The 27,365-nt window shown below is 50.0% G+C and overlaps 2 protein-coding genes across 2 annotated transcripts in view; both read left to right on the forward strand.

Annotated features, from left to right (window-relative positions):
- The window catches only part of FOXK1 (forkhead box K1), a 62,347-nt gene extending 49,313 nt beyond the window's left edge, over positions 1–13,034 (forward strand). The window contains exon 9 of the mRNA XM_006265962.4: positions 1,830–13,034. Coding sequence (XP_006266024.3) covers positions 1,830–2,047 — 218 coding nt within the window. The 3' untranslated portion in view covers positions 2,048–13,034. The remainder of the gene's footprint in view (positions 1–1,829) is intronic.
- Positions 13,035–15,734: 2,700 nt separating this feature from the next.
- AP5Z1 (adaptor related protein complex 5 subunit zeta 1) lies at positions 15,735–25,947 on the forward strand. Its single transcript, XM_006265972.4, has 17 exons — positions 15,735–15,822; positions 15,911–16,048; positions 16,141–16,327; positions 18,317–18,461; positions 19,193–19,305; positions 19,818–19,986; positions 20,440–20,580; positions 21,171–21,208; positions 21,285–21,447; positions 21,808–21,986; positions 22,563–22,705; positions 23,244–23,393; positions 23,658–23,769; positions 24,127–24,224; positions 24,628–24,760; positions 24,955–25,169; positions 25,535–25,947. Exons 1-17 carry the CDS (start codon positions 15,782–15,784, stop codon positions 25,803–25,805), a joined length of 2,436 nt encoding a protein of 811 aa, XP_006266034.2. The 5' UTR covers positions 15,735–15,781; the 3' UTR covers positions 25,806–25,947.
- Positions 25,948–27,365: the final 1,418 nt, after the last annotated feature.

A 27,365-nucleotide genomic window follows, 5' to 3' on the forward strand; every position in this document is an offset into this window, starting at 1 on the left:
CCTCTCACTGGGTCTTGGACAAAGAATCTAAGATAATGGTTCCTCCCCTCTTCCCATCCTGAGATGATAGATTCATGGACCCTGGGATATTTCATCACTTCTCTCATTGCAGGATTGTTCCCCTCGGGAGCTTGTCTAGCAATTTGTCCAGTCTAGTTTTGAAAGTCCCAAGCTTATTTTCCCCTTGGGAGATTCTCTGTGTTCTTCCTCAGAACGGTAGGCATCCTCCTATAAAGGGTGAGGAGTGCTAATGGCAGAACCCTTGTTCTTTGTGAGATACTGCTTCCTCTTTCGAAGAGATTATAAAAATTGCAGCTTCTCTCCTATGCTGTCCATGGGCAGTCAGCATTGTAATGTCTTAGTTGCATGGAAGTTTCCTTAAAAAAAGATGAAATAGATACTGCTTTGCCATAGCATTATGCAGATGTTAAAGTAGGACCTTTTGATTGCTAATTATTCTTCATTTATATTTGAGCACTCTAACATCACTAAAATGTCTTGCTTTTTGTAATCAGATGTGATTATTGGAATCCTTCTGGTGGCTCCCAGCCTTCAATTAAGTGGTGTTAAACTGTCTGTGCTGAGGCTGGGGAGCACAGGGAAGGCTACCTGAAGCTGTTTACAGTACCCAAATTGAAAAATCTGGGTTTTTTTCTTCCTCTTGCATTCCCTGGGTTTTTACTGTTTTGTTCTGATTTCTAGCCCCTTCTATGGAACCAAGATGGTTCTTCTGATTGGTGATCAGTGACTGCCCCATCTACTTGTCTTTGTGGACAGATGGCCTCCTTTTCAGTTGTGGGGATTTGAAGAACTTTGTTCCTCTTCCCATCCTGAAGCTCTGATTTGTGTGTCTTAATAGTGACATACCTCTGACATCAGCTCTTGCTATACCTCCTCTTGGTATGAATTCCATTGAGGGCATGCCTTTCTCTCCGAGTCCCCTTTGGCTACTTTCTCTATCATGATAAAGTCCAAGAACTCCATGTACCTGGATTTTTAAAGCGGTTTTATTTTTTTAAGCTAACCTATAAGCATATTTTTGCTTGCTGTGCCTTACACCATAGAGATTTTATGCAGAATGTACAAGAATAAGTTTTTAAATGAAAGTGTGTTATTCTACTTCTCTTTTGTTTGTTACTGGGAGAAGGTTGTCAGTATTTGGGGTACAGCATGGGAGCCAGGAAATCCTAGGCTCTCCCAGCTCTGAGAACCCTGCCATGGCTGAGGGCAAATGACTTAAACTCCCTGCCTCAGTTAGTTGCTTGGACAAGGCAGATGACACTTGCCCCATCAGAGTTTTTGGTGTAATGTTTCTCCTTGCACAAGTTTTCCACACCATACAAGCTGCCAATACAACTGGCTTTCTCGTTGGCAGTCTTGGTAGGGGCTTAGCTTTGGAGCCCAAACTGCCATTTCACCCATTGAGGCGATCTCTGTAGGTCAGGGTGAAGACACTATAGCATGGCAGCCTGTCAGAACCTTGGACTGTGGCTTTGCTCTCTGGTGCCACGGATCCAGGATACTTCACCGTCACGGTCTAGTGGCTGTAACACAAGAGTGCAGGTTTCCTTAGCACATGGGTTCAGCTGTGTGTGTTAATGGCTTTAAAGCAGAAGATCCTACAGTGGAGATACTGGAGAAGGGCAGAATATCAGTGTTTGCTGAAGTTGGGCAGAACTTAAACTCAGAAACATTTTTTTTTGTAAATTGCTGGTGAATTTACACATCTGCCAGATCATTTCCCTCTCCAGCAGGCTTCAACTTCATTGTAGAGTAGCAAATATTTTAGTGCCTTTGCCAAATTAATCCTGTTCTCTCCCTTTCCCCAGCTCTCGCAAGCCCGCTGCAGCTCCTTGCAGCCCAGGCCAGCTCGTCCACTCCTGTAGTAGTCAGCCGGGTGTGTGAGGCAGGGACCGAAGACTTAGGAGCATCATCGGGAGAGCCTGATGTCAAAAGACCCCGGATAGAAGAGGCCAGCGGAGCAGTCTCCACTCAACCTGGGGTTATCACGTCTACAGCCCCACAAGGACAGGCAACCAACGAATGAGGAACCGGTGGGCAGAGCTGGAATGTCATGAGGGTGGGTGGCATAAGCCTCGAAAGCAGCTTTCGAAGAAGAAAACAATCTGCAACTGCAATAGCCTGAATAAAGAGCTCGTTTTAAGATTAGATTTTAAACGGCAGGTCAGCCATCTTTTAGACCCTCGAGGTGCCAAAAAAGAACGAGAAAAACCTTCCCAACTACCTGTACCTGGAACTTGGTTCTGCCTTTAATTATGGGATTTTTTTCCTCTTTTTAGATTAAAAAAAAAAAAGACAACTGATTGTATGACTGCTGGGATATTTTTAAAATATCTTGCCCCTTTTTTGCTCCAGGGGGATGGGAGTTGCAGTTCAGCATCTGAAGGAATGCATCATAGACATATCTGCTCCCTGGGGAAGAAGAAGGCTTCTCATTTCTGATGCCTTAATACTCTGCTTCTCAGAGCTTTGAAACCGAGGACCATTTCCAATAGCCCCCAGGGTGGTCAGTGCTGAAAAATGGGTGCAGCTTCTCATAACAGCATTAAAGTGGTACCAAACTGAAAAAAAAACAAAAAAAAACCCAGAATGATTTTTAAGTTGAAACATCATTAATATGAATGTTTATTTATGTGAGGATTTGGGATGGGAGCTCTAGGGCTCAACCAGCTGGATCTTCAAAATGCAGATTTTCTTCATTCCCTTTGAGGGAAAGAAAGAAGTTGGAGGAGCTGTATTCATTTGATTCCTGTATAGAAAGGAAAAACAAGGGGTTTCTCACAGTTATTCGTCATCTTCTCTGGACTCCTGGACAAAATGTCACGGTGACTGCAGACCACATGAGGAAGGGTACCTCTGAATGGTTCTGTGTATGTTTGATTTTTCTAGTTGTTCCTGTTGTTCCATTTGGGAGCAGTGTGGTTTGTTCATAATGAGATTCACCACCTTCCCTGTTAATCTAAGGGAGAACTAAATTGGCCTTCTGCACTGAAGTTGCCTCTTTCTCATCTCTTGGCAGCGTGATCCTCTGTCCTGAAAACCAGAGGCCACCAGCCTGGGGTTGTGTTGAAGCTGGGAGTTGACATTGATATAGCTGGAAAAGGGTTACACTCGGGGCCCCATAATCTGCTGCTGACACTGAGGTTAAATTCTAGGGGTGAGGGGCAATAGGGCTTCTAGACAGTATTGAATATGAGTCGCATAAACTAATGGCAACCAAGAGAATGGAAGCCCCGCTTCTGTGTAGTGGGAGGGAAAATTAGCCATGTTAGAGCTTTCTTTTGGCCCATGCCCCAGAGATGCAGTTAGAGGCAAAGGACCAGCTGTCCCACCATCTTCACTAGGGCTGGCCAGGAGTAAGGGAGACTTTTTTTTTTTAAGAATGTCTTAATTAAGAGTTGGATCTATCAGACTCTTTTCTGGGTGTACCTCTAAAAACTAGTGCAGTCCGACCATCCCCTCTGGCTTCTGAGGCACTCGAAGCATTTGTGGAGGAAGGGTGCACATTGTGTTTGGGAGGGGAAATAGAATCAATGTTTGCGTGGGTTCGATTCCAGCCCCCTTTGCTAACGTGTTTTCTGGCTAACCACCAAAGACTCTTTAACAATCCTGCTGATAGCTATGGTAGTGGTGAAGGAGGGCAAGCAGCAGGGGGGCATGTCTTCTTTTGAGGGGTCTAGTTCTGCTAGCATTGATGTGGTGCAACATTACCGCCTTGCTGTAAAATCCAAACTGGCAGTGCTGTTAATGGAGCAGAGAGCTGCAAGCTCAGAGGGGAACTTTTCCGTGGGAAGAGATTTCCTTAAGATCCTGAAGACGATGCCACCCATATCTAGTACTTGTGGTCACAGGTATTAGGGAGCAAAGCTGAACTGTTAAGTGTCTGCTAAAATCCTGAGTAGGAGGCCAGTGCAGGAGCAATATGAACATCCAGCAGGCAGCACTTATTCTCTTCTAGGCTTCCTTTCTGTTTGCCAAGTCTTGTCTCTGGCTGAGATTCACTGCCTGGAAGAAAGAGGAGCAAGTTTGTTCTCTCACAAAAGGACTTTCCTGAAAAAAGAGGATACATTTCCTTAGCCTGTGCTGTTTAGAGAAAGCATTCAGGACAGTTGGGCATCTTCGCTTCGGCCATCCTAACTTAGGTGCATGTCTGTGGCAGTGGGTGGTCACTCTGGGCGTTAGTACGCTGAATTGTTTTTACAAGGTGGGGAGGGGAGAGACTCTTACAATTTGCAAAAGTATCACAGCAAGCCAGTCTGCAACTTCCATTTTGCTTTTTAGGATGCTGGCTGGGTTTGTAACCACGAGAATCTAATGTTACTGTTTGCTCAGAGGCAGAAATCTGAGAGAAGATTGTGTTGTCATGGACTCAGAAACAGGGCATGGTGATCGGTGCTGTGCCATGTCACTGAGACGTTACAACCTGTCAGTAACTCCACTGTTGCTGGGTCTTGGACCTTCAGCGCACCTCTGAGGTTAGGAGTCTTCTAGTTAAGAAGACCTGATAGGATTTGTAACGGGTCAGGTGAATCATGGTGCATTCAGGGTTGGAGAGGTGATGGTCCTTGGTTGCTTATTTTCCTTTGAAGCGATCTGTAAACAGACCGGATGGAGCCCTGAGCTGCCATAAATTAGCACAGCACCGTTGCGGTTTGTGGAGTCGTGCGTGTTTACACCAACGGAGGAACTGGCACAGAGTATTTCCATGAGTCACTGTAAACACTCTCAACCATCATCTGCAAGTTCAGGGTATAGCTTTGTCCCTTTAGCCTTTAGGGCAGCATAACACCTTCCCAGTCTGTTCTTTGTGACTCAGGACACACCTGGTGGCCAACCTGCTAGTAGACCAATGTTCTCATTTGTTCCGCTCCCAGATGCCTGGGATCTTTTGGTTTATGCAGTCAGTGTGCTCCGCTTTGTTCCTCGCCGCTCTGGCGTGCTCCCCTTCTGCTGCGGGAAGGATTCGTGCCACTTGCAAATGAGTCCTTCCTTTGCCAGGCCTTTAGTTGTGGCTTGGCTGCACTGGGGCCTGCACAAGTTAAAATAACAGTTCATATCCAGCAGCCTGTAGAGAGCTGTGGAAAAATTGTCCCCCTTCCTTTTTTTGGAGGAGCTGATGACAGGGTGTTTGTTTACTTCTCGTTTCAGGCCTCCAAGCTAATTCTTTATCACATTGCCTATCCCAGAATGCTGCCCACTTCTGCTATTAATGGCAGTTTTTCTGCAGAGTTTTGGCTTTAAAAGGAAACGTAGAAATGAGAGAAGTAATCAGCTTAGTACATTATCTTAGTACATCCCTGCCAAGGCAGCATCTCCAAACCAGACATGAATTTTCCTCCCCTTTAACAGTTTTGTCAGCATGTTAAAATTAAATAAAGCATAGGAAAACCAAAACAGGGAGGTGATGGAAATAATGACTACAGTACTCCCTTTCCCTGCCAATCCACCAACAATAAAACTATGCACTGTTCCATGCCTGTCTTCATAGCTTTACTTTCTAAATTAAATCTGCCTTGCTAATTAACCTTATTCCTTAATCATAGCAATTCTGTCTCTTGCTGTCCCATTGTTAATAATTGTCTTACTCTGCTGATTGTATATAACCCATATAATGAAAATGGGTTGTGTCACTGCTTCCTTTTAGGTGTGCAGAATTGGGGCCAGAAGTGTTGAGCGATAGATACGGATTCCATCTATCATGAGTTCACAGGGGTTTGTTGAACCCCATGTTTTAGTTGGAAGTGACTTCATTTGGTTGACATTTTTCCCCAAGCTCTCCAGCCAACGTGGCACCCAACAGAGCAGGTTCTTCCTTTTTAAACAGCTCCCTATGCTTTGGCTCTTTATTGCTATTGTCCATGTCAGATCCAGGCATGGTCCTAAACCACATCTCTGCTGTTTTTCAAGTCAATGAGATTAACAGTGATTTTCTAGGAAGGCTGCAAAGTCCTTGGAAGAAGAAGTGGCAATTTCCTGCTCCTCCACTGTGTCTGTGAAGGTGGTTCTTCATTCTGGTATATTGAACATACCATACCATCCTGTACTTGGGATTATCCTTTGCAGAATATTCAGTGTACCTTAGTGATTGACTTAAAACTAAAACCGTGTTCTCTGAGTCCCATAGAATCATACAAAAGACTGTATCTGTGTTTTAGACTCCTCTCTTTGAAAATGGAAGCTGTCAGCTTTTTGTAAGGTTGAAACCTAATTTAAATGAACTCTTTTGTTGAAACTTCTGAGAGAGGTCTGCCTACATTTCAGCTCCTTTTCTCATTTTCTCACCTTAGCTAGGTAAGCTCTACCACATACTTGTGCAGAAAGCCAGTATTAAGTCACCAGGCTTTCTTTCTCTGGGGGGCATTACAAGTAACTATGTGATGAGGATACGTTGAGGACGTTAGTTTAACATTTATATACAACTTTGAGAACCTAATTTCCATAAACTCCAGTCTCTTTTCATCTAGTGATTGCATTAACATCCTTTTATTATATTTTGCAAAAACTCAATTAAATTTTGGCCTCTACTGTGGTATCGGTAACAAAGGTTATACCAGGCAGTTTAAAAATGTATACATCTTACTTGCTTCAAGCAATTTGAAACAACACAGAAAGAACTTTAAAAATTAACTGTTTCCTCTTTGCATTTTTTTCAGCCTAAATGAAGAGATGGGTCAAGTTGACTTGGATTAGAGGCAGTTAGAGTGACTTATTCAAGCCTTAGTGCAGTGCTTGGATTGCAGACACTGATTGTTCTTGATATAATTTTGATGGATTTATTTGAAAATCGTATCCGTCTCATCTCTTTTCCTAAAGCAAAAGTTTTGGCTAGAATTTGCTCTAATGCAAAGTCCCTTTTATTGCAAGTATAGATTTGGCCTGATTTGGTGATACAACAGTACACTGCCACACGTGAGGATAAAGTTCATGGCCCTCACTCAGTCCTTTTTTTTATTTCTTGGGCCAGGACGGACTGGTAGTGCTGCAGGTAATGGTGTGTTTGTTCCCTGGTAAAAGCAGAGCTCTGCCCAAGTCAAGGCTGGGAGATAGCTAAATGATGAAAACACAGTTGGGATTCTCAGAGCTCCAAAAAGGTCTTGAGCTGGGGCAGTGGTAACCAGCTGATATTACAGTTCTGCCATGTTTCAGTTTTATGTTTGTCGCTTAAGAGATTCTGCCACTGACTGCAGCTTATTCTGTGAAGTGCTGTGCTGAGAGACATGTACTCAGAGCTGTGTCAAATATTATGGGAGCAGAGAAATAATTAAATGAGGCCAGATCTTTTCCTGTGCTCCTGCAACCCATGCTGCAAATGGCTCCCATTTTTTAATTGGAAAAGTCCTAGTAGTTGATCCAGGTGATTGCTGGATAATATGGGTCATCATTAGAGAATGTAAATGGCTGAGTTATTAACCTTTGCTAATAAACTGCATAGGAGTAGTAGCTTTAATTTGATTTTGCATGTTAGTTAATTGCCTGTGTTCTCAGTGCATCAGCTTATTGCTTTAATAAGCACAAATGCACTGAAGCTGCCACAGCCTTTTTTTCCTTTGTTTTATTCTACCCATATATATATTTTTTTTAAGTTTAAAAATATTATGTTGGGACTTGAATCTACTCAAGTCAGGGCTGTTCACCTTTACTTGCCCATGGCGAGACATGGCAAGTTGTCCCTGGAGTCCTAGGTGTACTCATGCTGGAGTTGCAGCCTTTCTTGGAGGCAATAAGACTTTTTTCCCCTAATGTTACCTGTAATATGCTGTGGCATGCATCTGAATGTTTGAATACGAGGGAGCTCTCCCATTGTGAACTGTATGGAGCCTGCACGGCAGATGCAGTAAAAAGAATTAAACTAGAAATAGCTTTAATTTTGCATATTTCCTTTGTGATCAGAAGCTCCTCCTTCAAACCCAGCACTGTTCGAATGGTTACATCCTAGACTGGGAATCCCTATTACTGATAAGCAGAGAGAAACTACACTGCATAGAGCTAAGTTTCAGCAAACTGAATTGTACCACCAAACACTGGCAAAATGCTTACAAGGACCGCAGTGGGGTGAAAGCAATTGTGGAGACATTGGCAGCCTTTAGAAATCCTGAAGTTTTGTCTTGCTTTGTTAAACCTATTTTCACTTCCTTGTGCAACTTTACTTTAGACTCTTATTTAATTTGAGACCTTTTAGGTTTCTTCATCCTGCTGCTAATGGACTAGGCATTAAGAACCAGTCTTCAAAGGGGACAAGACAAGCTTCTTCCATTTGGCATTATAGTATATTGAGCTTTCTGCCTTTGTGAACATTAATTAACATGCAGGAGCAAGCTCTCTGCTGGCAGCCACATCCCCAGCCAGCTTTCATTCTGGCTCCCTTACTACATTTTTTCCCCTTCTGTTTACAATCGTTTACGTGATCATTGAACACCGCTCGTTAATAGCCTTGTTGTGGTGAGACTGCCTATCATAATTCTTGTGTCTGGGTTGCAGTTGGACAAAAGACTTAATTTGGTGGTGTTAGTTCTGTTTCTGGGTAAAAAGTTAGCTTGAAGCTGCTGTTTTATAGCATACACTACTTCTGCTTGGTGTAGTTTACAGTGGAACCAGCTGAAAAGTGTTGGGCTTCAGGAAATCATTACACTACTAGATCCCCGGCTGGGGGATATGCTGAGATAGGGAAGCAATGCTTTCTTGTATGCATAGGAAGTTAAACCATTCACATGCCTTCACATCGACCAGGGTAGCTGTTACTTCATGGGGACAATGCCCCCTTTATATATGTGACTGTTAGAGTGCAACTGGTTAGGCCTATAGCCATACTCTCCGCTCAAATGTTCTGTGCACGGTAATATATACATATGTGCACACCTCATAGTACTGCTAGCAGTGGTAAAGATCCCCAGCCACGGGGTTTTTCCATTACAGATGCTGTCTTTCAGAGGGGTTGAAATGTGGCTATAAATGCTTTTCTTTGGGGTAAGCATGAGATTTGGGAAATACCAGGTCTCTTTAGGAGCACCAGGCTTCATTTACAACAATTGGATTAGTTTCCAAAATGATACAAGCGGACAAAAATGCAAAGGTTTCAGTTTGTCTGCATTGTCTGAGACTTTTCAGAACGTGGGGCTGGATCTCCCTCTGTCACAGTAGCTCACTAATGAGAGCCTAAGTGACTGCTCCAGTGAAACAAGCCAGCAGCACGTGACAAAAGAGTGTGACGGCTACAAAATAAACCCTTTTAAATATTTGTTTCAGAGTACTGATATCTATGTAAACATGAAATTTATATTTATATTTATTACTGTGTGTGGGTGTATGTATATAAATGGTCCGTAATTATTCCCTTCTCTTAAGAGTGTAAATGGTACGTTACACAATGGATGGGTAAGTTCTGATACGCAGCAGTAATTCCAGGAGAATAACGTCCTTTGCTTTAATTCAGGATGTGGGCAGCCTGTAGAGGATGGCTTGAGTCCATCCCTCTACATCTCATCCCTCTTAAAAGGGCAGGTGGGCCAATTTGGTACTAGTATCTCACTCTCATGTAAGAGTCCTGCAGTTGGCATCGTCATATTAGGAAATTGCACAGCTACACCATTGTGAGATGTTCTGCCAGCAGGCAAGGCCCTGAAGTGGCACTCATAACAGTATGGGAATGGGGAAGATTGAAAGCTTGTCCCTTAGCTGTGGTTTAGGAAACCCAGGCCCAGAGTTCCTTAGAGATTCTCCTCCTGCATCACAAGACCCTGTCCCCACAAGTAGGCTGGGCAAGTTTGTCTGCGGGTGAAGTTTGTCTGCTGCATATCTTCTTTTGGAGTCTGTGGCAGAGGTGATCTCTTTTATTAGACCAACTAGATAGTTGTAAAAAAAAAAAAAAAAAATAGTATTTATTTACAAACTTTCAGGCTCACGTGCCCTTCCTCAGGCAAAGGAGACTGTTGTCTCAGGAATGGTTTTCAAGCCAAATTTGCATACTTGCAGAGCAGCCTCAACACAACAGGACTGCCTTGCCCAGGAGAACTTTTCTATCATCAGTCCTCCTCTGAAATGGGAAACATCCTAACAAGACAGACCCATAATTCAACATCCGGCTTGCCATCAGGCACCTTTGAGGTGAACAGACTGCTCCAGCTTTTACCCGAGCGTAATTTGCATAAAACACACTTTTCTGGCCTGGAGAACTTACAGTACCCTCCAGCTCTCCTGCGCAATATAGAGTTTCATTTCTACCTGGGAGAAACGTTACAGTCTTTGCAGTAGTCTTTGCCTGAGGATGGGCACGTGAGCCTGAAAGCTTGCAAATAAAGAAAAATTTTTTACAACTATCTAGTTGGTTTAATAAAAGAGATCACCTCTACCGCACTGACTGCTTTTGCTTTTTGAACCAGCACAGTTACAACCTTTATCTCCGATATCTTTTTTTTGGTAATGCAGTGTTGGACGGTTTAGAACAAGCAGTCCCAAAGGCAGTGACTCAGGATATTAGGCTAGTCTGTCAGTGTGTGGGGAGACATGTGGTGTCGTCTTTGTCCATCTTTCCAATTCCAGCCTCTGCAGCTGTCTGAGCAGAGCTTGCAGCCATGAAAGGAACTGCATTTGGGAAGCAACAGTGCTGCTTTGGGACAAGTTGCTGCTGTGCTCTGAGAGGGTGCAGCTTCTTCCTTCTGTTCTTTTTTTTTTTCCCTTCTGCCCCAGGGAGATCGCTTTGTGATAGTCCGATTCCCCACAAGCCTGAGGCATGGGAGCCCCTGAATACAATGTAAGTAGGATTCCTCTTCCTTTGCCATTCACTAATAGTAAACTAATCCTCATGGGCCAGATTTCATCTCTACTTCAATTCTACTGAGGTCACATGCATAAAGCAGATGGATGCATTTTGATCTACTTTAGCTTTTCCTAAGTTAGGGCTGGAGACCTGGAAAGAAGCTGCTTCAGAGCCGTCTCTTTGGAGTAGGATTTCATTACATTTCTTGGAGACTAAAAGCTCTGAGTCAGTTTCTGTTGGCTATCAGGATCTGATGGCTGATTTTTAGGTGCTCCTTTCGATTTGAAGATGACCAAAAGGGAGTAACCATGGCAGTATGTGCATTGAAAGAGGCCTGAGGTTTTCCTGTCCTATTCCAAGGGAGGCAAGCTACAGCAACAGCCAAACTTCAGCCTGTATATGTGGCAGCTCCTTCACAACCTCTGCTGACTTCCATAGAGGTAACAGCAAATGCCCTTGGAGTCAGCATTTTGGGTCTAATTTGAGCTCGGGTTCCTAGAACAAGTTTTGCACCCCCTTGTACTTCATTTGGCTCCACTGAAAACTTGCCTGAAGAAGAGCTTTCATTAAAAGCTTTGTTTGAAGAGAAATGTCTCTGGGTTCCTGAAAAAATAAATAGGATTTAAATAGAAAAAATGTAATCCTCTTCTGTCTGTCTGCCTCACTGCTAAAAATCAGATGCAAAAGATGCTGATGTGCCGCTGATTGATATGCTGCCCTTTTGAAGTGGATAGGCCGTTGAAGTAGGTGGACTGGTCAAACAGTATTTATTTAGCTGCCGCGGTTTCGGCATCTTGTTTCATCCATCTTACAGCAATGTCATCACCAGCACAAAGAGCTTGAAGGCCGCCAGGTAGCATAGTAAATGGACACGAATCAATGATGTGGGACATAGTTGAACTTGTGCACAAGGCATTTGTCATCATTGCGAAAGCCCCATTGGTATAGATTTGTGGCACAGTGACCCTGGCCAGTTCAAAAACATACAAACAGTTATAAATTTGGGCATCCTTTTATCTTTTTCTCACCTTCTCCCCACCCCCTCCCCAAAGTTGCAGGGAACCAGGGTATTGTTAGTCCGAAGAGAATTTTTTAGAGGGAAAGAAAATAGATAATCATAGAAAAGCATACTTAGAAATGCACTGAAATGAAAAAGTGATATAAAATGCAATAATCCTTTTGAGTTAGCAAATCACCTTGGGTTCCTGGCACAGTGTTCCTCCCTGTGACAAAGCTGGCATTTACCATGCAGTCAACCAGAGCAGTGAGAGGTGTAACTAACTATCTGTGGTATCCAGAGGACTGGTAAGATCTGTCGTAGGAAGGTAAAGCATTTCCATCACGTGCCAAAAACCGGATTTTTTTTAGGATTAACATCATAAAATGCCAAATAATCAGTAATAACACAGTAAAACCTCTTCTGATTTGGAAACGATGTGAGAGAGCTGTTAAATCTGTAACCTAGCCTATATGTGTGTTCAGCCTGGTGCGTTTTTAATGAGGAGGACAAGTTGTATAAGGGTCTCAGAGGGTTGAGATGAATGAACTGTAACCCATCCCTTATACACAGATATGTAGAGAGGATCTTTGTCCCTTCCCTTCCGCATGGGTTTGGCACTTAGCTTTATGGGGTGGGGGTGGGTGGGATGAAGCCTATTCGCATTTTGGTTTCGGTTCTTACCCAGACAAGACGCATCCTGCCAGAACCTTTTGCTTTTTACAGCTGATGCTGAGAGTATTTTTAGTGACTTGTTTAATAACCAGCGCTTTAAAAAGCAGGTTGAGTATCTCAAGTGGGAAAGCTAGGTCTTAGGGCACTGGATGTCAGTTTTTCTCCTAGCCGTATTGCAGCATTTCCATCTGTGGAACAGCCTGGGTATACAAAATATGGATGAACATGGAGAAAGCAAGGAGTACTTATCTGGGTGATGGGCAGAAGGCAGCTGTTAACCACGGTGGGAAGGAAACACGACATTCAAGAGCGGGGCCTGCATTTTCATGTCCAACGGGATACAGTATTTTTTATAAGGAGCCATACTTTTTTTTAAAGTACTTTGAGATCTGAATGTGATTTCTAATGTCTCAGAACGTTAATATTTTAAAGCTATAACAAAGGTTTAAATTTCTACTATTTTTTTCATTTATTTTAACTGTTCTGTTATCTATGACCTTAAATGGATGTATGTGGTTGGGGAGTCATTGCTTCTCCTCTTAGCATTTGTTTCTATAACCAGAAATAAAATTCTATATTAAAGAGAGAGTGCCCAGAAATCACTTGCTCTTTTTTGAGTGGCCAAGGCACATACTCTTACTGCTCTTAAAAGCATCACAATGAGTTTATGGTTTTCCCTGTGTCTTGGAGTTAACCAGATGCTTGTTATGAACCACCTGCGTAGGTCCAGCGTACGCTACAGCTTTAATCAAGGTTGCAATGATTTAGAGGCACGGCTAGCTCAAGATAGGGTTTGCAGCTATACAGTTAACGCCCAGTCAGGTTGACTGGTCCATCCTCCCAGCTTTTGCTGCTTTAAAATGCCATCTCAGAGGGCTTTTCCTATTTTGAATTGAGTGTTCCTCTGTGTGCCCTCCATACACAGCAGGGAAGGATTGCTGCAATTTTCTCTGAATGCAAGGACACACAGGTGCACTGAGCTTGGGGATGCAGGATTTAAATGTTTTTCCCTCCTTCCCGTTGGATTGCGGCTAGGACATAAAACAGCTCACTGGTGCCCCTGAATTCATCTCCACTGCTTGGCAGGATGCTGTGTTTGGGAGCATTAGTTCCTTACCATATTGTTAGTAACAAATAAAATGGCTTTTTAAATCAAAATCCATAATACTTCCAATTGATTAGAGCCCACCCCTCACACTGAGGCTGCAGGCTCATGACATTTTTCACACCAGTGTTGACATGGGGTTTCTGCTAGCTATGTGCTGCAGCATTTCATTTGTTGTTGAAAATTACAAATTGGAGTATTTTTAACTTCAAAAAATAATATGAGGGCAGGAAAGGTTTCTGACTCTTCCCCTACAGAGGCTGGATAACTCTTACTACCTGTTTTGCTTCCCTTGGCACTTTATTTCAACTGCACCTTCTTTTTTCCAAACCATCATTTCAATTAATCAACTCATTGGCTTTGAGTTTCAGAATTAAATATTCATATCTTTGAGACCTCCACTGACTGAGCGGATTCCCTAGTCAGGTAGCCATATCTTGACCGGCTGTTCTCGGTGTTAAAAATTTCACCCAGGTTAGAAGTTGTTCAGTAGACAACAGTGACAGGAATCTAGTTGTAAGGCGCTTCCCGTTTGAAGTCTCATGCCATCTTCATTGGCCTTCGTAGCAAAGTACATTGGACAAGTTCACTGGTAATGCATCGTTATTACAGACAGAGGGGAACTGAGCTTGGGACCATCTGAATCTTTACATCAGTAGGCCCCCTGCTTCTGCATGTCCGACTGCTGTGACCACAACCCTGACTGATGGATACTTCTTGTTCCAAGGGGCAGGTATGAGCTGGCATCTCGGTGACTAATGGGCAAGTGCAAACTGCTGCTGGTCAGGGTCTCTGAAGAGCTTTATGCCAGTGGGTGGCTCAGGGCACTCAATACCCAAGGGCAAAGGAGCCATATTTTTGTGGTATCATCCCCTGCTGCTGAAAGATTGAGGCCAAGCACTGCAGTAAAATCTTCCAGGCTTATTAGTAGTCAGAAGGAGGGATGTTTCTAATGGAGAAATGTTAATGCCTTTTTAACCTTTTGGGAACGATGAAGGCAGCCTGCTGAGCAGCCTATTTTTAACAGACTTTGCCCTTTTCAAAGCACATCATTTTTGAACGGTTCACGGGAAAGGCTAACAGCTTCTGCCAGCATCCCATTTTTAAAAACCAGGCTGTGTAAAAGCTGGGCCCTACAGATGCATTTTCTGTAGGTATTGTTCCCATGCTGTGCTGTGTGCGTTGTGATGGAAAAGGCAGCCTGAGTGAAACATCGCTCACCAAATCCCCTCCAAGGCGCTGGGTTGGAATTTGACTATGACCGAATGAAGCAAGTCAAGAGTACGGCCCCTTGCAGACAAACGGTTTATGAATGTTGGGGATCGGACACAAGAACTGCCATTTACTGGGTCAGACCAGAGGTCCATCTTGCATCGCACAAAGGCAGACGGAGGACGCAGGAAGGGAGAGCGGACAGGGTCTGACGAGGGTTTTTCCTCCAGCATTGGCAGTCTAGGAAGGTCCGATTCAGACGCTGCCCCCCCCCACGTTCAATAGCTGCTCTTGCACCTTTCCTCCAAGACTTTAATTACACCTTCGGTGCAAAAGATCTTTCTTTGGTTCATTTTACGTGATCATTTCGCGTGTGGCACTTGCTTGGACCCAACGGCACAAGAAGGCCCTTCCCAGCAGCAGGCCTTGGACTGAAGACGAGTTTCTAGACAGTCGATTCCAGGATCCTCCACGCGGCGTAAGGCCAGGCCGGCGCTCTGGGTCCAAGGCTTCTCCTCGCTCTGCGGTGGGCCAAGGAGAGCTGGCACGAGCTAGACCCTCCTGGCCGCGGTGCCCCTGCCATTCCCCGCGAGGTGGGTCCTCGGGCGCGGCGTGGGACCTGCTGTAGCGTCCCAGCTGCCCCGCCAGCCCCGCTGTCTTCATCGGGCGACAGGGGCAGACGGCAAGGAGCCCATCCTGCGCCCCTGCTCCCTCCATCACAGGACGCCTTGCGGGTCCGTGCCTGGCCCCTCATGGTGGTCGTGGCTGTGGCAGATGGGGGCGCTGCCCTGAGCTGTGGGAGTGGGGAGAAGGGGTCAAGAGCCAATGACCCCTCCCCTCCCCCCTGGGCTCGGGCCTGCCACGAGGGGCACGACCTTCCTCCAGCCCTCCCACGCACGTGGGGGGATCTGATTCAACCCGGAACCTCGCGCAGCGGAAGCGTGTTCCCGCCCGGACCCTTCCGGGGGCGGACCCGGCGGCCGGAAGTGCGCGGCGAAAGGCTTCCCCGACTTCCGGGATGTTCGCGGCGGCCGCCCAGAGTCTCCTGCGGCAGGCCCGGTGCGGGGGGCGGTGGGCGGGGCCCGGGCGGAGTGGGGGGGGGGTGGGCCGGACCGCGGGCCCTCACGCGCCGCCGTCTCCCCCGCAGGGATGCGCGGCCCGAGGAGCTGCGGGCGCTGGGGGCCCGCGCCGCCGCCCTGCTGCAGCAGCCGGAGCCGGGCGCCGAGGCCGCGGACTGTCTGCGCCGGATCCTGCTCGTCGTCGCCGCCACCAAACGCCACCGGAAGTGAGTGGCCGGGCGGCGGAGCAGCACATCGGGGGGCGGGGAGCAGAAAGTGGAGCGGGAGATGATCAGGTGGGAAACACTGACTTCTGCAGGTTGGACGACAAGTTTGTGGACGTGTTGGAGCGGGCGCTGTGTCTGCCCAAATGCCCCCCGCAAATTCAGGTCTTGTGCGCTGCCATCCTGCGGGAGATGTCACCGTCCGACAAGCTGACCCTGTCCTGCCACGAGATCCAGGAAACAAAGCTCTTGAGCACCGTGGGTGCCATCCTGTTGGCCCAGGTAAATGCCCTGTGTGGTCGGGTATTTAAAAAAAAAAAAATAGTTTTTCTTAGGTGGAGATTTGTGATGAGATTTCATTGCTCGCTTACAGCACAGAGGGAACGACGAGGCGAGAGCAGAGCAGCCCCGGGTAACTGTACACGAGGGGACCCAAGTGCGATGCTTCATTTGGAATCAAACAGCAGATTTTCCTGTCGATTTTAAGATTTAAAGACAAGCTATTAGAGACCGTGGTGTGGGCGAGCTGAGGGGAGGGATGCCGGCGGCTCTGACGCGCGGGGAACGGAAAGGAGCGGTTCAGTGCAGCCTCCGGCGGTAGCGCCCTGGTCACCGCCGCTCGTGTCTGCGCAGGGAGCAACTCAAACGGGAATGTATCTCTGCTTCTGGCCTTTTCCTTATGCTGGGTTTCATGCTCAGATGTAGAAAACAATGTATAAGAAGCCATAAAATATCGGGGGTCGTAAATACGGATGGCCCTTCTCAGGATTTCTGGGCTCCACAAGAGGTAGTGCTCGATGATCGTCCGAGGTCCTTTCCAGCCCTTATGTCTGTGAAAGAGCTCCTTTGCTTGGGATGCTGCCTGCGCAGGCGGCTGCTTGGGAAACAGGCTGAGACGTTGAAACAAAAAGTCCTCTCATGGATGGTAAGGCCAGAAGGGACCTTGTGAGATCATCAGGCACCGAGCAGGAAAGACAACTGGGGTCGGGTGACCCCAGCAAGGTGACCATCCAGTCTCCTCTTGAAGGTTTCCAGAGGAGCTTTCTGCTTGTACTAAGACACTTTATTTTTTTTAAAGACACTATATTTTTTTAAAATTCAATATGGGAATCGAGCTAAAGCTTCTCCTTGGAAAGCCCCAGTTTCCCTGAGCTTTCAGAATACTCACTTGTGTGCTCTTCTTCAGAGAGCGGTAAGTCTTATTGAGCCAGAGAAATGAGAAACTAACTTCCAACAATGCATAGCTCTACTCAGGCACTCATTTATTAAGCCTCCTCCCCCTTGCCAGTCCAGCAGAAGCACATTTAAAATGCAGTGATCCCTGAATCTGAACCCCCTATCCCAGGTATGTGTTGACCCTTGAAGTAGAACCAGAGCCACAGAGCGGTCGGTGTTCACTGCGCTCCGCTTTGCGGAGGGTTTAGTGCGGTTTGGCAATACCGATGTTGTGATAAGTCAGTCCAGCAGGTGGCATTAGCAAACGGTGTGCACCTGATATAATAAAAAGATGATCCACTGGAGCCCTTACACAAGGGACGTCCTTCTCTCCTTGTCTGTCCAAGTCCCCATTAGATGGGTTTCTGTCTAGCGTGGTAACTTATTCTGTTACTCTTGTATGTTGAGCTCACCCAGACCTGTGTAGTTTGCTTTACACTTACAGTTTTCCAGAATTTGCAGCTTCTGCTGGCACCATTAGAAATAGGCGGCTGTAAGTTGTCTTCCTCTCTGGCTTCTCTGCAGTTTGCTCAGATCTGTCGGGAGAACAGACTGGCCGGTGGATGTTTAGAAGCTGTCAGAATTCGCTGCCCCATCCCCTCAGGTCGCCTAGAGCAGGATTTTAAATAGTCCATTATGAGATCTCAAATAGAAAACTGGTTGCTTGATTCCAAACAAAGCACAAGCATCGAGTTCCTTAATGTGCAGTCAGGGGTCAGCTTTCCAGTAGCGTATCGACCTGTCAGGAAATGGAAATCTATCAGTGTGTTGGTTCATTCCAGCAGTGCTTTTGGAAATGTGTGTCAGAGCATGTCGGAATAGGTCTTTGACTTCCCCTTGTCTGTGTGGGAGGCATCGTCCTTTCTTGTTCTTGTCGATGTCCCTGGATGTCCTCTTCCAGGTGCTAATTTGATCACTCCATCTTTTGGGATAAAAGAGATGTTATTTCATGTATCCCAGGCACTGAGCACTAGAGTGGATACTGTGGTATAAGGAAGAGCCTAGCCTGATGAAGAGCTAGCCTGAGGATTGCTTTCTTTGCTTTATGTTTTTAAGGGAAATAAAAAGGCTGCAGCCTTGGCTGTGGGGCAGCGAGTCATCAAAGTCCTTGAAGGGCGACTGCCTGAGGGGCAGAGTTCACGGCACCTTCTTCCTCTCCTGTCTCAGGTTATCAGTGTCTTTCCAGCAAGCCTGACGGAAGGTAAATGCCAGAGGGCTGGAGGAGGGCGAATTGACTACAGTTATGAGGTCAAAAAGAGCTTTGAAGGCTGAAACTAAGAGTGTGGCTTGGGACACCTTAAATTTGCCACTTCAAAAAGCATCTGAGTCGCAGAGAAAGCAAAACACTAATCCAAAGAGTTTTCCATGGGCCCTAGATTGTGCTATGCCTGCCAGTGTGTTGGACACCTCACGGGGGGAGAGGGACGTAGCTGTTATCCTATCTTCCACATGTGAGGCATGGACCTGACCATGGGTCTCTGGGTACAACTACAGCATAACTAGTACCTGAACTGGATAACATGGGTGGGGGGTGGGTAGGCATACACAGGAATCACAAACCTGGTTTGTAACTGTCCGCTGACTTGATTCTTACACCTTCTTAAGCTGCTGGTGGAGGTGGTAGCTCTGCCCTGAACTCAGCTGGCATTATGGGTCTCTGGGGTTGTTTTCTGATGCCTCTCTGAGTCCAGGTATGGTAGTGATCAGGAGAAGAGGGAATTACATGCAATTCCTTGCAAGGGAATGGCAAGAGCATCTCTGCTAGTGTAACCCTGGAAGAAGAAGAGGTGTGAAATCCAGCAAGAGGCTTTAGCTGGGAGCATGTCTTGCTCTCTAGGAGGGAAGTCTCGCGGTGCTGGTGTGCTGCTGGTGCTGCAGAGGCCCTTGCTGTGCTGAGTCGGAAGGTGGCCTGCATAGCTCTTCCTTCCCTAGATCAGACCAACGTGGTCAACAAAAGGATGGTCGACTGGCTGCGATATGCAAGCGTTCAGCAAGGAGTTGCCCAGCCCTCGGGAGGTTTCTTCTCCACCCCCAGAGCAAGGCAGGTGAGGACCTGGCACCAACCGTGTTGCTTCCCCACTGGTGAAGGCTTCTGCTCCCACACTCAGGTCCTTAGAAATCATGGCCTAAAAGTACCAGTGTTTTAGCTTTGGAAATCTTGGTCAGAGCCTTTTGGGCAGCAGAGCTAGTGCAAAGGAATCCACATTCCTAGGCTAACAACCAGTGGTAGGGAGACAAGGTAGCTGCTGTTCTGGTGGCTACGTAGAGGTGGGTATCTTGAAATGGAAGGTTACTGCCATAGGTGGCCTGGGAGGGAGACAGGAGATCAACAGGCCTATGAGCTTGAGGGCCCCTCTCAGAGAAGAGGGATCAGTGCAGCACAGTGGTTTAGCTGTATAGACAGCAGCACCCTCTGCCTGGCCTTAGAGTGTTACAGAGGTTCCCCATCTTAGCCATGGCCACTTAAATGTTACCTTGGACATCAGTGACTCCATGCCTCCTCCCCTGCACCAGCCCCTACCTTGGGACTTCACTCGGGTTCTTTTCTGTCTTCCAGCCCGGCCCCGTTACAGAGGTAGATGGCTCCATTGCCACTGACTTCTTCACGGTGCTGTCGCTCGGCCAGCATTACACGGAGGACCAGTGGCTCAACATGCAGGCCTTTTCCATGCTGCGCAAGTGGCTGCTCTGCTACGGGGGCGAGGGAGCCAGCAGCCCCAGTTCAGGTACTAGCTGGGGAATCACGGGCTGGCTCTGCCTCCAAGGAGTGGGCTACATCTCGGGGAGTGCGTGTCCCAAACTAGGCCTCAGATGGCACTTGGTGACACCTGTGGGCTGAGATTAGTGGGCACTGGAGGTCCCTGAGCTCAGTAGCAGGGTATGCAACAGGCTGGGGTCAGGGGAGGTTGGAAGGTAGTGTCGCAGCCTGCTGCAAGGTCTGGTACTGGAGAGTTAACCATGTAATGGCTCCCAAGAGTATAGGAAAATCCCTAAGGTGAAAGAACTGGGCTGCAGGTGGACAGTACCCGTTTGGGGCTGTCAGCACATTTCCATAGGTGCTGTCCTAGGCTTTTGGTGCCGGTGGGACAAGGAATCAGATTCCATCTGCCCTCCCCATCCATGAGCCACATTGTCCTCAGGGCCTGGAGCACACTCTGCATTGCTCTTTCCCCTGATAGATGACCGATCAGAAGTGGACGGGTCCGTCATGTCCATGGTCTCTGCCACCTCCACATCCAGTCGCCTGCTGCCCCCAAAGGAGCGACTGAGGGAGAAGGCCTTCGAGTACTGCCAGCGGCTCGTCGAGCAGAGCAACCGGCGTGAGTCTTGGCACAAGCCTGCGGGGTGGTGCTCAGAGCCTCTCGGGTCACTGCAATCCCCTCAGTCAGTCTGTTCCTGGGACTGTGGGTTCCATCTCCCTTCTGCTCCAAGGCACTAGAATAGAAATCTGCTTCCACTGGCTGCTAGGCCAGGGGTGAGCCCCGGGCTCTGTCCTGAGTCACTGACTGCAAGCACAAGGTGTCTGATGGGCACCCCTTGATCTTCAGGTGAAGTTGGGGTAGGACCATCCTGCCTGCCCCTGACCTACTTGCTGTCACCAGGCTCCGTGCACCGGCTGTTGTTTTACATTGTTGGAGAGGGCTTTGGGACCCTGGATCCTGGGGGCTCTTGGTTGTTACTGGCTCTGAACTGGGTGAGTCAAGAGGCCATCGGATCTAGGCCCTCTCCTACTCCACGAGGTTCATTCCCATCTGACCTGGGCAGGGTGTAGGGGCTTGGTGTGTCCCAGTAATTTCTCAGGAGGAAGGAAATGCCCTTCCCAGGAGGATCCATCAGCATCAGTTACTCCAGGCAATGTGTGCGCTTGGCTGTGAAGCAGCAGTCTGAGCATGGCTTGTTTCTCTGCTAGGGGCCCTGAGGAAGCCGGATGGGGACCTGCAGAAGGCCGTGAGTATGAAGACGGTGTCCAGGTAGGGGAGAGGCTGCCTGCACAGTCTTGACCTGGCTGCCTTTGCTCCTGCAGTGTCTCATCGAGGCGGTCACCATCATGGACATCATCTGCCGGCAGGATTCCTCCTACGTGTACCGAACGCTCTCCTGCCTGAAGATCCTGCATGGCAGGATCAGCCGGGACTTGGCCTATGCCTGGGCCCTGCTGCCCATCGCTCAGTTCTTCCTGAACCACAGTAAGAGGCGACTTGTCTGTGCTCCTCTCTGGGGAGAGGATGGCTGGGGCTGGCACTGCTGCTAGCTCTTCTGTAAGCCCTGAGGGTCTCTGCAGAACTGCACTCCTGGCCCCTGCTCAAGGTCCTCAGCATTTCCCAGCCTGCTCTGTGCCTCTCCCACCGTATATGCTATTCAGGCCATTTTGAATGAGCTGTGAGCCCAGCAGTCCAGCTCTGGTGACCACATCTCCTTTGGCTCTTGGTCTTCTCAGTCACAAATGCAGCTGTGTCAGAGCTTTCCTGAACTGCTCTGAAAGCTCCTGTCCTTACCAGCGTAGCTGCTGCATGGGCTTAACTGACAAAGGTGCTGTGTCCCCGCAGGTGAGACAGCAGCGGTGGACTCAGAGGCTGTGTACAAGCACTTGTTCACCAGGATCCCTGCGCAGCTCTTCCACAGCCCCATGCTGGCCTTCGAGTTCATCCAGTTCTGCAGGGACAACCTGAGAGTCTTCACCGAGAACTTCAGCATCTTCAGGCAGAGCTTTCCCAACCTCTTTAAGGTACCGTGTGCTGGGCAGCTTCACGCACTCCTCCCTGGACCAGGGTGGTGGGGGTGGGGGAGGAGCACAATGTGCCAGGCCAGGGCAGCAGAGAGTCTAGGGTGCCAGGGGGTCCCTCAGCAGAGTTCAAGTGAGAGTTGCGGCTCTGGGTGTCTGTACACCCATGCATGCGGCCCACAAGGTTGGGCCTAGCAATGCTGAGATGGGAGTCGGGGTGTGCAGCCAGCAGGCAGGCTGGAAAAGGGAGGGAAGACTTGGCAACCAGACAAAGCAAGGGGAAGCATCAGGCTCCAGCAGAGGGGAGCAGCTGTGTGTTGGGATGGAGCAGCTCCCAGCTGGCCCACAGCAGCCTTAGCCTTCAGCCCAGCAGAGCTGTGGGTTGTGAGCTGTGTGCATGTATTAAGGGTCCCAGTGCTGCCCGCACTGGATCCAGCACTCTGACCCCACCCTGTGCTGCTTCCCAAGCTGTGAGGAGCCTTCAGGTCCTTCCCAGCTGCTGGGGAAAACCCACGTGGGTGGGGGGGGTGGCCCTGGTGCTAGCTGTTGGTGAGAGGCTCTGCCTGGTGTTTCCTGCAGTTCCTGGCCTGGAACAGCCCATCTCTTATCTTGGAGTTTATGGACCTGCTGCCAGCTCTGCTGGGCCCAGACACTGCTATCGAGATGCTCCACTTGTTGCTCGATCTGCCCTGCTTGGCTGCTGCTCTGGACGTCCAACTGAGGTGACACCCCCATCCCTTCCAGCCGGCCTGGGGCACCAGCCTGTCTGACCCATAGAGCCAAGTCAAGGCACAGACCAGCCCACTGAGGTGGCTGCACCATACCCAGAAACCACCCCCCTGGCGGGTTGCCCAGAGTGGCAATGCTGCGGCTGGGTTGGTGTGGGGCAGCTGCAGCTTCTGCCAAGTTGTGTTGGTAATTAGTGCAAAGAGTAGGGGTTGGGGCATAGGGCACAGGCTGATTCTCTGAGGTCAGGGAAGGAATTTCCCTCCTCCCACATGTCTCAGTTGTTACAGTAGCATCAGTGTAGCCATAGCTGAGCAGTGCTAGGACCAGGCTATCTGGCTACCCAGCTCTCCAGTGAGAGCCTGGCCTCCAGCCCCATCTTTGGCTTCGTGTTGAAGATGAGTTATGTTGGCTAAGGCCATAATAGGTCCTTCATCCCTGGCTCAGGATGTTCCTTCCAGCCCAACATGGCTTGGAGCCTGCATGCTGCCCTCTTTCCTTGGCTTGACTGTTCATGTGTTTGCCTGTTGCCAGGTCAGCCTCTGCTTCTGCCTCTGAGAGAGCTGCCTGTGACCCTGCTGCGAAGCCCGCCAGCTGTCTAGAAGCCTTTCGACACCCACTTTACCGAAGCTCGTTCCAGTACCTGCTCCGCACTGAGGCAGCCCCTGGAGACTCTCCGGAGAGGTATGCGGCTGCGGGTGGGGCCAGAGATCCCCGTCTCCCTGCCACTTTGGGCCTGCGGGTTCTGCAAGGATGTGGCAGCAGCTCTTCCCTCAGGGCTGAGGCTGCTGTGCAGGACGTGTCAGCCCCTGGCACGTGTGCCCCCTTCCCTGCTGGTTTGGCAAAGGATTCAAGAGCTGCTGGGGGAGGCGCAGGGATGGCTGGAGAAGCAGTAGGGACGGGGGGGGGGAGGCTCCTTGGATAGTGGTGCTGAGCTCTTGTCGACAGGCTGGCACCACTGCGACAGCTGCTAGGGTCCGTGGCCAACAGCCCACGGGTCGTCCAGTGTGCGGAGACCGTCCCTGTCCTGCTGCAGCTCTTCTTCAACACGGCATCTGAGGTAGGGCTCTCTCAGGCAGCTCCTGGGCACTGCATCCCAGCCTTCCCTTGCCTATGGGCACTCTCTCGGTGGCAGTTAAAGGGTTGACTCCCAGATAGCTCCAGGCTCCTGCACAGCAGTGGCTCAAGATTTCTGCAGACCATGAGGGCGGCGGTGGGCTGACGAGTTGCCCTGCTCTGAGCCAGGAGATGCAGGGACAAGCCTGGTGGCAGCAGCACAACACAGTGTGTGGCTCCAGGACCAGCTGCTGGTACCTGGGCAGGGGCAGGACAAGTGCAAAGTGCCTGTGCTGCCTCCCCTCCCCCTTGCCAGCGAGTAGCAATGTTTGGGCTGAAAGGAATGTATCTCCATCTCCAGTGTGCAGACAAGCCCCTGATAAACCAGCTAGTGCTGGTGTTGCTGGAGAGGAGTGACCAGCTCTACGAGCTCCCTGCCTTCAAGGCTGACGTGCACAGGTGGGTGCCAGCTCTGCCCTGTGAGGGGCTAGCAGGGATAGAGAGCACTAAACGTCCAGCTTCTGTGCTGGGATGGAGCTGTTGGGAGTGGCACCTGGGGCTTGAGCATCACATGAGCTCTGCCTGGAGCTGCCCTGGTGCTGCCAAGGGGCCTCTCAGCTCTGGTAACGCAGAGAGCCTGTGCCGCTCTATTGGGACAGGGTGGTAGGGCCATGCTGAGAGCCGAGCCTTTGTGCTGAAGTAGCTGGGCCCTGCCCAGTGCTCAGAGCCCTGCCCCTGTGCCCGCCAGCAGCACGAGTGCTGCGGCTGTCCTGGTAATGGGGAAGCCGACCCCTTTCTGCTTCTGCCCTGCAGAAGGGGGCTTGGGCTGAGCAGTCCTGAGCACCTCTCCCCTGCCCTGCAGAGTGCTGAGCTCCCAGCTGCTGCTGCTGTGCAGGCTACATCCCTCACTCGTGGTGGAGCTGTCTAAGGAGCTGCTGGAGTTCTCGGGGACCGTTGGCAACATCCAGAACAAGGAGGATGTCTACACCTATGTGGTGAGGAGCAGCCTTATGGCCCCGGCCCCAGCCCCCGCTGGTTGCAGGTTGGCTCTCCTCGAGCCCTGTCCTTGTGCTCAGCCACGGATGCAAACCCGTCCACCATCAGTCCCCATGGAGCAATGCTGCCTGGCCCCTTCTCCCTGGGGGCCCTTCCTTCTGGCCTGCCCTGAGCAGAGCTTGTCTTGCTGCAGGTGTGGGCTATCGGCGAGTACATGTCGGTGTCGTACGACAAGCGGTGCACGGTGGAGCAGATCAACAGGTTTTTCGAGGCACTGGAGGCCATGCTCTTTGAGATCACTCAGCTCCGACCCGCAGCCAGCGGCCCCCCATCCTCACCCCGCGTCATCGCTGTCCTCATGACCGCCCTGACCAAGCTGGCTTCGCGCAGCCAGGACCTGATCCCCAGGTGGGCCAGCCACAGCCAGCTCTGCATTGCAGGGTGGGACTGGGGGGAGGCGTTTGAGGCCCAGGGGGGTAGCAGATATCTCCTGTGTCTGCTCACTCTGGTGTGGTGACTAGAGAAGAGGGTTCTGTAGGCTCTGTGGTCCCAGCACAAGGCGCTGCAGTGCAGCAAGGAGCCTGTTGAAGGAGCCTGCAGTTACCCCAGGCTGAGCTCTGCCTACAAAGATGGGGTTGTTTTAGGGAGCCGCATGGTCCTGGCTGTAGGAGGCTCTGGCTTGCAGTAGGGCCAGTAGGCAATGGTGCAGGAGCGTGTGAGCTCTGTGCCTGTGAAGCCCCGGGCAGCTGAGCATTGCACCTTTCCTCCTGCAGGGTGTCCCTGTTTCTGTCCAAGATGAGAGCCTTTGTGCAGCACCCGGCCACGGCCTCCGTATACAGTGAGCAGGACAGCGAGGAGATCCTGACCCGCGCCACTGAGCTCACCAACCTGCTGAAGATGCCCAGCGTGGCTCAGTTCGTGCTGACGCCGACAGCGGAGGTGGCTGGTGCCGAGTCCCAGAGAGACACCCACGCAGCCCTGCCCGCTGCCATGAAGATGGTCAGCCGGTTCATGGAGCGGGGGGCTGGCTTTGTGCCAGGGTGAGGGGGCAGGGTGGAGAGGACCAGGCTGGCCTGGGTCCCTGTTGGCTGAGCTACTGGCTTAACGACATGGGGAAGGGTGAGGGCTGAGACTGCTCTGAGTAGGGCTTCTGGGATGGAGGGAATAAACAGTAAAGAGAACACAAGCAGGTGGCTGAGCTCTTTAAGCTTACCCCACGCTGCGTCTTCCTTGGCCCCTGCTCCCTCAGGCCCCTCCACTTCCTGCCTGCCGGGCCTCTGGGTCCCCATCTCCTTGGCAGTGCCCTAGCCAAGCCAGAGCACCTGTCTCAAGCAGAGAAGGGGCAGAGCCCTGCCTGGGCTTGGGTGTAGTGGGGCTTTCAAGTAAAGCTCCAGCTGAGACCTTGTGTCCCTGCAGGCCTGGGTTGGCAGGGAGCACCCTGACCTAGGGGCTGGGGCTGGCAGCGGGGAGAGGAGCCTGGGAGGAGATTTCTGAAAGTCCAGAGGATGCTGGGGCCCTGCAGGCACTCCTGGCAGGACTGGTACCCTCCTCCCTTACCACGTCCTGGCTACACGTGGTCTCTGCTGCCAACAGTGCAGGACAGCAAAGGGGCTGTCAGTGTGGCCACCTGCCCAGCAAAAGCATCATGGGGGGGGCCCTGCGGCCCAGGACATGTCGCAGCCTCAGCTTGTCAGAAGGCACCAAACCAGTGCTACCAGCATGGGCACAGGCACTTTACTGGCTCCAGTGTTGTCACACTGAGAGCCATCCCTCATACCCCCAGCCCTCATCAGGGGCTGAGCTCTGCTCCATGTGGCGCTCAGTTGTGTACAGAGATGTGCAGTGTGAACAAGATAGAGATGCAATGGGGTCCTGCTATGCACCCTGGGGAGAAGCAGGGATTATAGACAGTCCTTGTGCGCAGTCCCAGCCCGGATGCAAGTGAAGTCAGCTCAGGGCTGGCGCTGGATGCGTCTCTGCCCGCGGGGGCTGGAACTGATCAAATGACTGGGCCAGCAAGCTGCCTCCTGGGCTTGCAGTCAGCAGGAGATTCGTGCTGCCTGCTCCTGGGCCCGGGCATCATCTGCTCTGTCCACCTGGGTGTTCCCCGTGGCTGCTCTGATGGTGCCTTGAGATGGACGGGGCTGAAGGGAGCTGGGCTGACCAGAGCCCCCGCGATCTGTTTGGGCTCCTTCCCCCATCGCTGGCTCCAGGCTGAGCTACCGAAGTGCAGGAGCACTGAAACACCACTAACAACCTGTCTGTTTTAATGAAGGCTGAGACCACTGTGGGGTCCCTTTTCACCATCCAGCTGCTTGGGAAGGGACAGATCGCAAGAGGCTGCATCAGCATCTTGCTCACGTGGCCTGGTGCGGGTCTGGTGTCAGCCAACAGCAGCTTGCTCTAATCGGGTACAGCTGAATAGGGCCTCACTCGGGCTATAATTGGAAATCAGGCTGGGGTTTATGCTGATGCTGGCAGCTGAGCGGGAAAGGCGGCTGGGATGTGCCTGCACTGACGGCTCGTCCCCAAGCTGGGGAGCGGGTGCATCTGTGCCATGTAGGACACGGGCAGAGGGGTTGGGGCTGTGGACTGAGGAATCAG

Source organism: Alligator mississippiensis, chromosome 13, assembly GCF_030867095.1.
Source record: "Alligator mississippiensis isolate rAllMis1 chromosome 13, rAllMis1, whole genome shotgun sequence".
NCBI classification, from domain to species: domain Eukaryota; kingdom Metazoa; phylum Chordata; order Crocodylia; family Alligatoridae; genus Alligator; species Alligator mississippiensis.

Coding starts and splice junctions, on each gene's coding strand:
- AP5Z1 (XM_006265972.4), top strand. CDS start 15,782: ATGTTCGCGGCGGCCGCCCAGAGTCTCCTGCGGCAGGCCCG. Junction 21,448..21,807: donor TCAGTTCTTCCTGAACCACA/GTAAGAGGCGAC, acceptor GTGTCCCCGCAG/GTGAGACAGCAGCGGTGGAC. Junction 25,170..25,534: donor AGCCAGGACCTGATCCCCAG/GTGGGCCAGCCA, acceptor TTCCTCCTGCAG/GGTGTCCCTGTTTCTGTCCA.